Here is a 13,591-nt window from a genome sequence, read left to right as displayed (position 1 = left end):
TCTGTTCCTATTCTAAACACAGACAGGTTTTTATAAACACCTACTTTACTACTTTCTGTCATTAACAATAAAACATGGCTGGAAACCCTTGTTAAAATGCAAAACACAGAAACAAATGTATATGGTACTTTTGTCGATTTAACCCAGCACTGAATACCCACCTTTGCAGCAAGGTACTGGTTGTATTCTCGTTTCCTCTCTTCCTCCAATTTAGCGCGGGCCCCGTCAACACCAAGAGGCAGCCCTGTCTCTTGTTGCGCTGCTGACAGTCTCTGCTCCTCGGCCAACTGCCGACGGTATTCCTCCTGAAGCACCTGTTGACGCTAAAATACACGAAACACAGAATGTTTATGTATTGTATATTGTGGATTTTGTACAGCACTCTGAGAACAAGTCAATAGATAATTACAGAAGAAAAGTTAAAAGCATATTACAGATTTGATTATACATGGTAAAGACTAAGAGGATGATTTAAACCTTTGTTTAGTCATTTTTTAATGCATTTTTGCAAATATATATAAGGAATGTGACTGGTAACTTCTCTCTTTTGTTTTACATTCTGAAAATAACATCTAGTATGTTAGTATTATAAAAGAACTGTTGTACTTCTTATTTGCATTTTGAAATTGCTCTAACATTTATTTTGTGGTGTCTGCTATTCTTGTGACAGCACAAAATGGCACTTCCATGGAAATGTATACAGTTAAAAGGCCACATTTCACTTATTGAAATGCATCAAACATCTAGCACATGAACAACAACTGTCATGCAACAATAAATTTACAATAATTATGTCAATATGTAAGCATTGTTAATGCATAAAACACAGCAAATCTGATGTGAAATTATTGGTATTAGAAACATATCAAAAGCAGTTATAAGATTAGTAAGTTAAAACATGTGTTGCAAGTTGAACATGGTTTTATTTTGAATGGATAAGTCATCAATGTCGGTGTTCAATAAGGGAATATGATGATCATTACAGGAAGATGTTGTCTATTTAAGGGAAGATGGTGAACTTATAGGGTAGACATGAAAATAGTGCAGAACAAAATTAAGCATCCATGTTTGGGTTTGAACTAAAGCGCCACCTGGGTCATTTGTTCTGTGTACATTTGCTTGGCCTCAACCTGTTTGTTACGCTGCATTTTAGCTCGGTCATCCTGCTCCTCTGAGTACCTATACCAGTCCTGGGGGTAGTCAGTAGTCAGTAAGTAACATATTTAAAGTTGTGAGAGAAGAGACAATCATAGAATTGAGGTATTGTATTATATCCACTGAAAATATAAATTAGAAATTGACAAACAAGCTTAGCATGGCTTGCTTGCTCTTGCCTGTTTCTTCTTCTCTTCTGAGTACCTATACTAGCCCTGGGGGTAGTCAGTAGTCAGAAAATTACAAAGTGTAGCAGAGAGCGATATGCATATAAATGTTGTAGTCAGTTGGCTAATGACCTCATACGGATTCTTCTGTATTTATCAGTTCCTTTACTACCCCTGGAGGTAGTCAGTAGTCAGTAACTAAGAGGGACAGTTAGTAATAATACTTATTGAGCAAAGATTGAGCATAGACTTTATTAGGTTTGTTGGTATTAAGTAAGTAACATTTCAAAAGGGTAGTCAGAAGAACTACTGTTTGAGATTTGACTAGAGGACTTCTCTACGAGCCCTGGTGGTAGTCAGTAGTCAGTAACAAACAGAGGGATAGTCAGTAGAAGTAGTAAGGGCATAGACTTACAGAGAACTGTATTAACTGTACTCCTCTGTTGTCAGAAGTCAAGAGATACTCAAGAGATAGTCAACAAGCAGAGATAAAGAGATAAAATCACATAGGTATAATAGAACAGTGTAAACCATTGAGATAGCAAATGTTTGAAGGAAGTTAGTAAAACTAGGATTCTCCTATGTAGAATATACATATACAAATAGCACCAAAATTACTAGCTCCACAATATACAAAACACAAAATATAGCACAACAGCACAAAAATATAGCACCATATATAATCAATATACTAATATACATATCCATCAGTGACAAGCCAAAGTCAAAACATAGTGAACTAATATCCATATACATATATAAAGCTGGTGATGATGAACAAAGATATGACAACAACACTAGCTGTTTAACATTGACTTGGTGACAGTGATATGTGAAATTTACTCTATGATAGTGAATGTCAAACTTGACACTAGCTTTCATCTAGGTTATTTGACCAAGCTACAAAGCATACATCTGTCACAACACAAATGTCAACTCCATGCTGTATGCTACAAATGGCTACACTGTAGCATATAATTATTGTTTATGACATTTGTATTCCATTAAAGCAGGCACATGCTATATAAATATACACTCGTATATACGTCTAAAATTCAAAACTCAAGCTCTGTGTACATCCGGGCTACATGCTATACATGGCTACACTGTGACAGATAATGGTTTCTCAACACACATATAGCAGAAACGTGCTGAATACAATGTAGCATATCTTAAGCAGAGGGTACATCCAGACTACCGATACATGCTATACGAGTACACTGTAGCCTATGTAACATCCAGGCTACACATGTCATGTACCTTCTCAAGATCCTCCAGATATCTCTGTGACCTTTCACCCTGTGGTGACCTTCTACCTCTATCCCTCAGTGGTGGCGACAGTGACCTTGACCTCATGACTTCTTGCGGTGGGAAGTGTCTCCTCTCATTGTGCCTCTGATAATTCTCTCCATCCCTCTCTCTGTGACCTACCCTTTCATCTCTCTCCCTCTCTCTACCCCTCTGTTCCTCTCTTTTATAAAATACCCTTTCACCATCGTCATGATTGTAATTTGGGCCATTTTCTGCAAAAATGGGAGGTCTTTTGGACTGCCCACCATGTTCTGCCTCAATTCTCCTGGTGCTGTCTTTTGGCATGTCCTTGACTCTCTCATCCCCTGTATAACCTTGACCTTGAAGTGACCTTGGTGGCGGACCAGACTGCTTTATGATCTGATTGGTTCTTGAACTCTGGTCTGGAATGTGTGCCAATTGCCTGGCTTTATACAACAACTGTTGTTGTTGTTGCTGCAAAAATGCATGACAACATTTCCTCAATACGCCATATTTGACATGATTATGTACAATATTAATGCCGAATTTAATGGTATTAATCATAGCATATCACATTTTAAAGTCTTACTAGTAAATTGTTAGCAAAGCAATTCCCAACAGAATTACATAACATTGCATCATAATGGTCAAATTCAAAACATGCATAAAGTGTTTTTCACAAACAAAATTATTCTGTGTTAGAGACTACATGTATATTAGCACAGTCTCTGTTTTTACAGGAATGTTACCTGTTCCAACTCTTGTTTATACGCGAGCATTTTCTCACGAGCCTGTTTGTCTCTATCCGTTTGGTCGGCCCCCACAAACATGCCTCGTTCAGGTGTAATTATGTGCCTAGAGTGCTGACCCTGTTTCTAAACACCAACAAGACATGTCACAGTTAGTGGACAATGCCCCCTCAACATATTTAATAAATTTTAAAATCTTATCATGGGTTTACAAGGTTTACTAACAAGATACAAGTTTCCACAAGACTTAATGAGGTTGTAAGCCCCAAATACCCTCTTACATGTTCTAAATGAAAAAAAAATATTGCATAATTAATTATTTACACTATTCTGAGAATCTATGTACTAAATACAGTCGAAACCTTTAAGCTTGATATCCAAGGGACTGGCCAAAATACTTCGACTCTCACGAATATCGAACCAAGCAGGAATGACTTATATAGATTTTAAGCACTTACAAACTTATTAAATAATTATTACCATGATATAAATGAGAAACTTACACATGCATGTTCTTTACAAGATAATAAAAATTCATCAAACAACAACATATTACAAGCAATATAAAAATATTTTTGCAAAATATTAAAAGTATGATAATCATAGTAACAGCCAAAAAGAACAAACAATATTGCTTACGGTGAGAAGAATGAAATTTTCCTGCATTTTGTACTAAATATTATGATTCTAATACAAGATTTTTTTTCTACCATAAAATAGATACACATGATGGAATATGAACATTCAAATCATCTATTTATGTGATTGTTAAAAAAGTAACCAATAACATAAAATATTCTCACAGTAATAAGCCATAGTCATCACTGTTATGCAAGAACTCCAAGTATATGTTTTATTTATGCATTTATCAGGGCTGTCTTATTAACATACTTATCGTAAGTTGGCCTTCTCCGCATAGTATTTTGTGATGTTGTTATTTCAATTTTGAAACTTTCAATTTTGAAACTTAAGATTAGGCAGAGTTAATTAGAAGCAAAACTTTCATACGCTCTTTTACAAGATGGCCCCAGTAAATCTTTGCACGAAATTGATATTCTCACACAAAACTATAAGAACAAATACATGTTCAGATGCATACATACATATACATACATATTATATGGCAAGCAAGAACAGCTGATTACTAGCAAGATGAAAGCCATGCAAATTATGTTTAAGATATTTTGGAAAAATTCTCTGTAAAAAAACAAGAGAGCCACAAAAGAAAACTCTGACGCTAATCTTTTTCCTAATCTAACAAAGCAAATAATTCAATAAATATTAATCCCAGAGTTATGGGCCTTGCTGTACTAAAGCTTATCGTCTATGGCAACAAGCATCCCAAATTTCATTTGAATAACTTGTAACAATTTTTGAGTAATGGGCAAGGTTAAGGTTGAGAAACAACAAGACCAAGGCTAACACACTGCCTAGATTCTTTTTTCATTGAATAGCAGATGAGCTAAATACAATGGAGGCTAAGTGAACACATCAAAAACTTTTCTTGATAATCCCAATCATAACTAGACATTTAGAGGAATTTGAATATCTGCTTTTAAAAAAAGCATTCCTAATTTTCATTGTCAGTGTCATTGCTGCAATCTGTATGGATAGTTTTAAAGCAAAAACAGAAAAAAGCTACCACTGTTTCCCCTATAGATAGATGATGTACAAGAAAGTTAAGAGATTTAAGGTTCTCTGGGTGCCACACCCTTTATAAGAGACTCTTTAAGTCATCAAATCTGCTGTGTTTAAAGAGACAACAACTTGAACGTTTGAAATTTAAGGTTCTCTGGGTGCCATACCCTTCAGAATAGTCTCTTTAAGTCATCTAGTCTAATATGTGTAAAGAGACAACATTCCAGGTTTAAACCAGTCCTATTACCATGTGAGTTTCTCAGTCACCCCTATACAGCAAAAAAGCCAACAGAAAAAGCTACCAGTACTCGCATAATTTATATCCTTTAATAATGTCAATTACTCGAAATCTAAAATATATAACCGGGGTGAGATGTGAAGGCAAAGAGCTGTTTGAATTTTGAATGCCAAATACGAGTCATATTTACCTAGGCAATGAAAGGAAACAAACACTTTCTGGTTAAAAATAAAACAAGTTAACAAATAGCAAAATATAAGCCCCCCCCCCCCCCTCCTAAAAGTCCACATGCTTTTTATTGGTTTATTAAGATGCAGATTTTCTATGCAACGACCTGAATCTAAAATGGCGTGATCTGCATGGCAGCAAAATTTAAGCCTAGGGAATGTACATGTATGTGATGCCCCATGTTAAATTATGGTTGCATATATTGTCATGCTCAAGCAATTTACACACCCAAGGTTTTCCACCAGTGAGCTTTCAGGGAAAGTTTTTTCATTAATGAAGTTTCATTGCAGTTAATATAAACCCATGAAAAAAACATGACACAAACACAATGAATTGAAATTTTATACTAACTGCTCGTCTCACAAACAGAAACAATTTTTTTTTCCATGAGAGTTGCCAACTATTGCAAAACATTCATCACAGACCAGTTCTCCAGACAGAATTTGAAAAGGCAGGGTGGTAGTACAGAAATGGCACTTTTGATGTGCATTGAATGAGCCTTAATGGGGCACTTGCAAAGGTCAATGCTTAATTATTATTATTCTGTATGTGTTGTAACTACTTTTGATACCAATAGTTTGTTATGATACCCCAGCTGTTATCTTTACTCTACTGTCAAAGTTATGTATATCATTATTTTTATACTTGTTACTGAAAATTGTCTCTGTCAGTCACAAATGCACATCAGGGTGTAGCTAAAAGGCAGAAGACTGCTAGAAAAGGGCAACAGGATGCACCACCCTGCTATTTAGACCAAGCTGGAGCACTGTATACATTTGAGGACCTATATACTCAGTAAAAACAGTCAATACAGGGAAACAGTGATACACTGGACTACAGCACATAAATGAATATATACATCTTTATATAATCTAGCCAAACAATATTATACTTGTGCAGGCCGTTAGTGAGTACCTTGAGTAGGTATTCATTGTACTCTCTCCGTTTTTCTGCCATGTGTTCCTTTTCCACTTCGGTGTAATCAAACACCTTAGCCCCTGGCTTAGACTGAGACAAACAATAACACAACATTAATCCCATTGTTTAACGTTTGCAGATGAAAGAAACAAAAAAAGGTCACGGAATATTTTTATGTAACACATGGACAGAAAACATGAAAACAGTAAATTGAATGTCAAATAATGTTGTACACACTATAATACACATGTTTATTATGTCATATGTGATTCAACAGAAAAAAACAGAAAAAAATATTTATCAAAATTCCCAACTGATTTTAAAATCTCTAGGGTTCATCTGCTGGCCCCAATTTCTCAAAACTTCTTAAGTCCTTTATATCAGGATTAAGCTAATCTCACTATTTTTGTTGTTCTATAAAATGTGTTATATTTACTTCTACAAGAACGTTTAGATATTATGAAGGAATAATCTGTACGATTATCAGAATGAACCATTTTTCATATACCAAAATCCATTTTCAGTATGTATTTTGACTAATTGAAATAAGCGGCTTAAGCCTGTTAAGCTTAAGAAGTTTCGAGAAATTGGGGCAAGGTCAATACCAACATGCCTACCAAGTTTGAGGTATTTGGGCTTAAGCATGCTTCATTTATTAATAGGAAACAGATTTTCAGCTCATGGTCACCCTTGACCTTTGACCAATTGACCTTAAAATCTATAGGGTTCAACATTAACTACTAGTGGTTTCCAAACTGCCTTCCAAGTTTGAGACCTCTTGGTCTAAGCCATTGGATTGGAAACTATTGATTGGAAACTGCCAAAACATAACCTTAAGAAAACTTTGTTTTGTAAAATGACCTACCGAAAGACTGTGTGACCTGATAAATGAATTAACAATGAAAATGGAGAATACATTTAATGAAACAGAGTTTTAGGGTGATTCAGCATTATGTGAAGGGAAAACCCTCTATAGAAGATATATGATAAATGAAAGAAGACAAACAAAATCTAATATTTCTGCAAAGAAAATCTGTACACATAATGATAAGCATATTATAAATGTTTTGCATTATGGGCATTTAATATCTAGATGTGATGCAGTCTGCAAAAACCAGGTCATTTTTTGCCTGTGTGCGTGCAGATTGCTTAATATATATATAGGATTCATACCATATCTACTGTTATAACATCAACACAGTTAAAGCATATATTAAATATTTCATCAACAGATTATAACAAAAAACATCATTCAAGTAATCAACAGTAAAACATGTCACTTGAAAAAAGCTTAAAAATAAAAAAGCATAAAATAACTCTGCAAAGCATATGGTGCAAAATAAACGGCAAAATAAGAAACAGTGAAAACTATTTCTAAAAAGCAAACAGTGCCTTCGAACCTTAGAAGCCATAGCTTGTCTCATTTCATCGTTTCGTTCCTTCTCGAGGGCTTTCCGTTTATTGTCATATTGACCGAGAGGTAAACCCTCGTTGGAAGGGGTGCGAGGTCTCCTGAGTTGCTTTTTTCCACCCTGACGTTTACAAAGCGGTTTATATCTTGTGTCAAACATGTGTAAGAAGAACTCATTTTTCTTACATATGTAGAATGTAAGATAGAATATGCGTAAAAGCTGAAAACTATCTAATCCTACATAAAACAAGAACAAGTGAGCAAATTGGCAAATAAAGTAAAATTAAAGCTTCACAGGTGCCGCTGAAAAGGTTTTTTTCAACAATGAAGGTTTTATGGTAGTACAACCAAAATTACCAATCGGCGCTGTTTCAGAGACTTAACGTTCACATGCTATATCTTTCATTACGACCAGTTAGAGGCACTTGTTAACCAATCAACCAACATTGCCACCATTGCCATTGTCAATTAAAACCAAAGCAGAAATCCTTAAGAAATGGCAGTAAAATCTATCTGAAACACACCTGGTCAAGCATTGAGAAACAAATAAAGGTGCTAATGCATAGGCAAAAAATAATCAAATGACAAAATGCAATAGTAACTGTGAAATCATTAATGTTCGTGGGGCATTAATGTTCGTGGTTTTCGTGGGGTGGTGATCCACGAATTCAAGATCCCACGAAAAATATTGACCCTTTATTCCCTTTTTCAATTGCCATGTTATGTACATACTCTAGTTTATTAGTTTCATAGGCCGCAGTATACATCGTAAATATCCGTCTAACTGTATATCTTACTATCATTGTTTTGTTAATATATTATATTAGCGTTTAACAAATAATAAACCAAATCATTTTAATGTGTTTTTATGAACCAAATGACAGAAGCACGTGCCTTAACATGTGCTGTTCATGGAAATCTCCAGGTTTACAAGATGTGAGTGATGAGTGTCAGTTCTCGATTTTATTTCTTTAATGAAATAATTAATCGATTACATTAGAGGTTACTGAGCACCCAATGTGACAATGTACAAAACAAAGCGTTCAATATATATAGAATTTAAACAAAAACGTGTGAATAAATACTGAAATGAGATGATATTCAAAAGTAATTGAATTTGTAAACATCAGCTATCTTTAGGGATTGTTTACTCAAATGTACGGACCTTCTCGGTGTTTTAACAGTTTGCAAAATTCTTAATTGGCATTCAATGGCTTCATCTATCTGTATTTAGGATCAGGGTACATCTTCTTTTATGACCTTAATTTCCAATTAAATCGATAATTGACATGGATATATGCACTAATTGGCATGTCGTACCACTTTAGCGAGTGTCATAAACCGAGTGACGTCGACAAAGGAAATCACGGGCCAGCGCGTGGAGTGCAGTATTTTGAATAGTTATTACTGTGGTCGAAATTAGCACAAGCCTGCAAGCCCTGCACTGGTAAAATGTTTTCTGGGCTTGCTCAAATTCTGAGTTATATACAGCAGGGATTGTTCAAAAATGTTATGCCAAGGGTAGTATATGAATTTGGGCTTGTTTATCCAAAACACTAATTTCGATCACTGTTATTAGTTATGAACAAGGTTCAAGTTGTTGCAAAATGACAAGGGCAATATCTTATTTTTTTCTTTCAAAACCAAACAAGCTTTAAAGAGTCCAGTATTTCTACATGCAGTGAATGAGCTTTTGTGCGAGGGTGACCCTGCCAGATAAATAACTAATAACAATGAAATCCCACCTTAGCCAACATCTCATTGTATTCCTTTTGGCGCTCGGCATTCAGCTGCTGTTTCCTCTTCGCCTGGTTGTCATTGCCAAAGGCCAAGCCTGTCTCCTGCTGCGGAGCTGGGCGCGGCTGAAATATAACCCATGGTATTTTTTCAAGGTGTAAATATTAAATGTTCATTATAATGAGTGTTGAAAAATAAAGGAACTTTTTATTCCTGTACATCAAAGGTACATACTCCATCCAACATTTGCCACCAACAGTTCAATTTGTCTATAACAAATATGAATATTTGTCTGATCATAAATGGATTTAATTTCAACAGCCACTCTTGAGGCCTATAATTTAGGGATGCAAATGAATGACAAAATTTATATATGAATATTCGGTGTTTCATACGATCCAATATTCAATTAGCAAAATCAATCTTTAGGAAGTTGTTGTAAACTATTATTATTTGCTATAGTTCCAGCCAGGGCCTTGTAACACTTTTTTGTCGTGATCAGTATCCGCTTCAGATAAATTAAATTACCTCAAGAAATTCCATTTTTTTCAGAAAAACCCTAGGTAATACGTAAAACAATAAAATACAGATTTTGATCAAATATTTGATATTTGTTTGCATCGCTAAGTAGTGTAAAACCTTGGTCAACTTGCATTTCTTACTTGTCAAACACCTTTGAACAGTCTTTACAGGAAAACAGTCATCAAATTAGAGTTTGGGATTAAAAAGCCCAAATTCTTGCACTGCTTACATGTAGCATCAAAAAGTTCAACAAGCCTTGCTAATTAAAATGCAGAGTGTGTCAAGCCTGGGTAACATTTCAACAGAACAGGGCTTGCTGGCTTATGCTTATTTCAACTACTGGATATTTGTGTTCATATTTGAATTTGATTTTTTCACTATGCAAAGATTCAGCAAATAATTATTTGATATCTTCTAAGATATAAACATATTTGTATATCTGGTGCCAGGTCTAAGGACAATTATTACTATACTATAAAGGCACCTATGAAATCTTCCAGTTACAAATTTATACCCATCCAAAACAGTTCTACATTACATTAGCTACTGCTTCAGACTTTTGAGAGAATACCTCCTCCGCAGGCCTTGGAGGGCGTCCCTGATTTTTGTCCCACTGTCGTCTGCCCCCAGGGGAGACATTCTGACCACCCCGATCGACGTGTCGCTGGTCCTGGACAAATAACAGAAAAAATAATGGCAAATATCAGAGTACATTTAGTTATCTTCAAATGTTTATAAAATCAATTACCGAATACATCTGACTGTGATATTTGATAAACTGTCCATCCATCAAAATTGAGACTTTCTTGAACTAGCCAGAATATCAAATGCTTCAATGTTTCTGTAAAAATGATGTTGTAGCCCACAAGCATGATTAAACATATAACAAACCCCACCAGGGCCAAGATATTCTTATAGCGCCCTCTTGCTTCGGACTTGCAGACTTCTGCTAATTTTGACCAAAGCACTGTCACGGGCAATGCTGAATACTCCTGGTGCAGTTATACCTTTATGCTCTGCTTTAGTTACATTTGAGAGATTTTGCTAGAAAAATCTGGTAATAAGTATAATAAATGAGGTAGTTTCATTGGAGCCAAAAGTGGACCTCTTGGGATTCAAAATCAACAGAATAAGCTGGACATGGAGCCATTATATCCACGGAAATATGCGCACAAATCCCATCCCATCAAATTACTTCAACTAGTACTAGTTTTAATTTTTTACTCACAGGATAATGATTAAGTTCAGCTTTTTCTTCCTCAAGTTTGTGCTTGTTCGCTCGTATAAATTGATCGATGTCTGTCTCGACCAATGTCCCCATGGTCAGTACAAAAAAGGCTGTGAAAACAAAATATAGAACACCATTATTTATACATGTTTTAATCAGATAAAATTAAGAGAGGTTCTGATTACATGAACAGAGGGTCTCAAGAACTTACATGTCATGTTTACTGTCAGGACTCCAGTGATATATACATTTTTATGTCAACAATTTGGTACAAATTGAAAGGAAAAATGTATAACTTTGATGGGGAAGGCACAAATGATTTCAAGTTCACTATTTAAAGTTAGTGTTGACCACTGCACTTATGCCCCCTTTATGGCAGCCAATTAGTCATTTGGCATTAAATGTCTGTGGGGAAATTAAGGTTACATGTATGACCAACACCTCTTCCATGTTTGAGGAAAGTATGTATAGTAATTGACCAGTTCTAAATATTGTTATAGGAGTTGATGAATTGTGGTTTCCCATTAACCATGTAAGCATCCTCCTGTTAGCAGTGAATTAGTTAAATGGATAATATAAAGTTAAAAAATGGGCAAGGCAAGTTACAAAGATGTATAGACAGCTGCTTAAAGGTCAATTTAAGTGATATCCAGTATGTTTTTAATAATATGAGGATTGCGATTTCTTGCACCATTAAAACAAAACATTTGTTTGTTTTTTTAAACACATGCACCTGTTTTGTAAGATGAATGTGACTGTTGTCAATCTCATGACCTTTGATCTGTTGATCTAAAAATGTACAGGAGTCTACAATAGACATGTTAAGGTCATGACTAAAGTCCTAACCAAGTTTGAGCAAACCAGGTCTTAGCGTTCTCTTTGTATTGATCAGACAATGCTTTTCTATTCAAGCTCACTGTGACCTATTGACCTGCTGTCCCCCAAATTAGTAGGGGTATTCTGCAGATCATGACCAAAATCTCTACCAGGCTTCAATAACATCGGCCCAAGCATACTCCACATATAAATCGGACAAGCTATTTGTGTCGAAGGTCATATGAATATGACATTGACCTTAAAAAGACAATAAGGTCATCTTCATGTCATGTCAACCTCTTTGAGGACTGAAGGCCCAAGCATACTCTCGCCATCTCTACTCTGTGGGTCTGGGTCTTGTTGTAATGTTCCATATGGTACAAACAGTCATGGTGGTGGTTGGACAAGGAAAATGAAGACATTGTTTTTGACGGCTTCATAATACATTCAGAGTTTATGTTGAAGGAAGCTTAAACCTTATCTAGTGGGTAAATCCAGAGATGTTTTAAGGATGACAAGACATCTCACTCTACTTTCCAAGATTTTTAACTCCTTTAGAGAAAAAATGAACAAGATGGGGCCAAGGACATAACCTTGTGGAGTGTCTCTTATGACCAGCTCCGGCTCAGAGATGGCACCATCAACCACAATTATCTTGGTCTTATGGTCAAGATGACACTGATCCAAGTTATTGTTTAGCCTGTTACACTCTTATGGTCAAGCTGTGAGATCAGACATACATGTGGGTCATGGTCAAAGGCTAGGACCCACGTCAGCTGTCCGTTAGAATGTTGTCGGTTCTGTTTGAATGATGTTGTCAAAATATCAAAAAGAATTAACTATTACCTATGCTGCACTAAAACTAATATAAATAATAATTAATTCTTCGAGACGGCTTAAAAAGTTGCCTTATTTTCATCAGCTATGACTGGTTTATTTATTTACAATAATAAAGAAATGTTGCCATGATTTTTTTTTCAGAATTTCATTGAACGTTTTGTGATGGTTACGGTGATATTTTACTAAATTTGACATGACAGTCATTGAATATATGTATCTGGTGTACAATTGACAACAATTTTTATACCTCTTTAATTCAAATAATCCGCATGACTGTGAAAATAATGAAGAAAATTGAGTTGTTTACATGCTTTTTCGAGTAGCAACTTGATAGCGGAAGTCAAGCTTGCGCATGTGCACTCTCAACTGAGGCTACTCATCACTAATATTTTGCGAAGTTTGTTCATCATTCTTTGCATTTGTGATCTCCCCTGACAGATTATTAAACTGTGGAGTTCTATTATCAAAGAACGTCAGACAATGGCTGTAAAATCCCGGCTTTATAATGCTTATACACAGATAAAAATAATCAAATGCATATATTGGGACAAAATAAGCTGCAGGCACAATTAACATTGAAGAGCACCGGGGTTTCTTATATACACTAGACACTAATAACGTTAACCATGCGCTATACCTGATAGTAATTAATACACTTGAGTATCTTTAACT

The 13,591-nt window shown here is 35.4% G+C and overlaps 1 protein-coding gene across 32 annotated transcripts in view; it reads right to left on the bottom strand.

Moving 5' to 3' along the window:
• LOC128212851 (centrosome and spindle pole-associated protein 1-like) overlaps positions 1–13,269 on the bottom strand; it is an 80,329-nt gene extending 67,060 nt beyond the window's left edge. For 25 of the 32 annotated variants that reach the window (XM_052918220.1, XM_052918202.1, XM_052918203.1 and 22 more), the window contains exons 1-9: positions 13,167–13,269; positions 11,264–11,373; positions 10,607–10,705; positions 9,522–9,638; positions 7,766–7,897; positions 6,363–6,455; positions 3,344–3,469; positions 2,583–3,068; positions 162–323 (exon numbers count right to left, since the gene is read on the bottom strand). In XM_052918220.1, the coding sequence (XP_052774180.1) occupies positions 162–323; positions 2,583–3,068; positions 3,344–3,469; positions 6,363–6,455; positions 7,766–7,897; positions 9,522–9,638; positions 10,607–10,705; positions 11,264–11,356 (1,308 nt within the window). In that variant the 5' untranslated portion in view covers positions 11,357–11,373; positions 13,167–13,269. The remainder of the gene's footprint in view (positions 1–161; positions 324–2,582; positions 3,069–3,343; positions 3,470–6,362; positions 6,456–7,765; positions 7,898–9,521; positions 9,639–10,606; positions 10,706–11,263; positions 11,374–13,166) is intronic. The other 7 variants (XM_052918225.1, XM_052918207.1, XM_052918212.1 and 4 more) reach the window with 7 other exon arrangements.
• Positions 13,270–13,591: the final 322 nt, after the last annotated feature.

The sequence above is a fragment of the Mya arenaria genome, chromosome 13, assembly GCF_026914265.1.
Source record: "Mya arenaria isolate MELC-2E11 chromosome 13, ASM2691426v1".
In the NCBI taxonomy this organism is placed as follows: Eukaryota; Metazoa; Mollusca; class Bivalvia; order Myida; family Myidae; genus Mya; species Mya arenaria.
The sequence above is the reverse complement of the archived record's forward strand: the minus strand, read 5'-3'. Positions and strand labels throughout refer to the sequence as shown.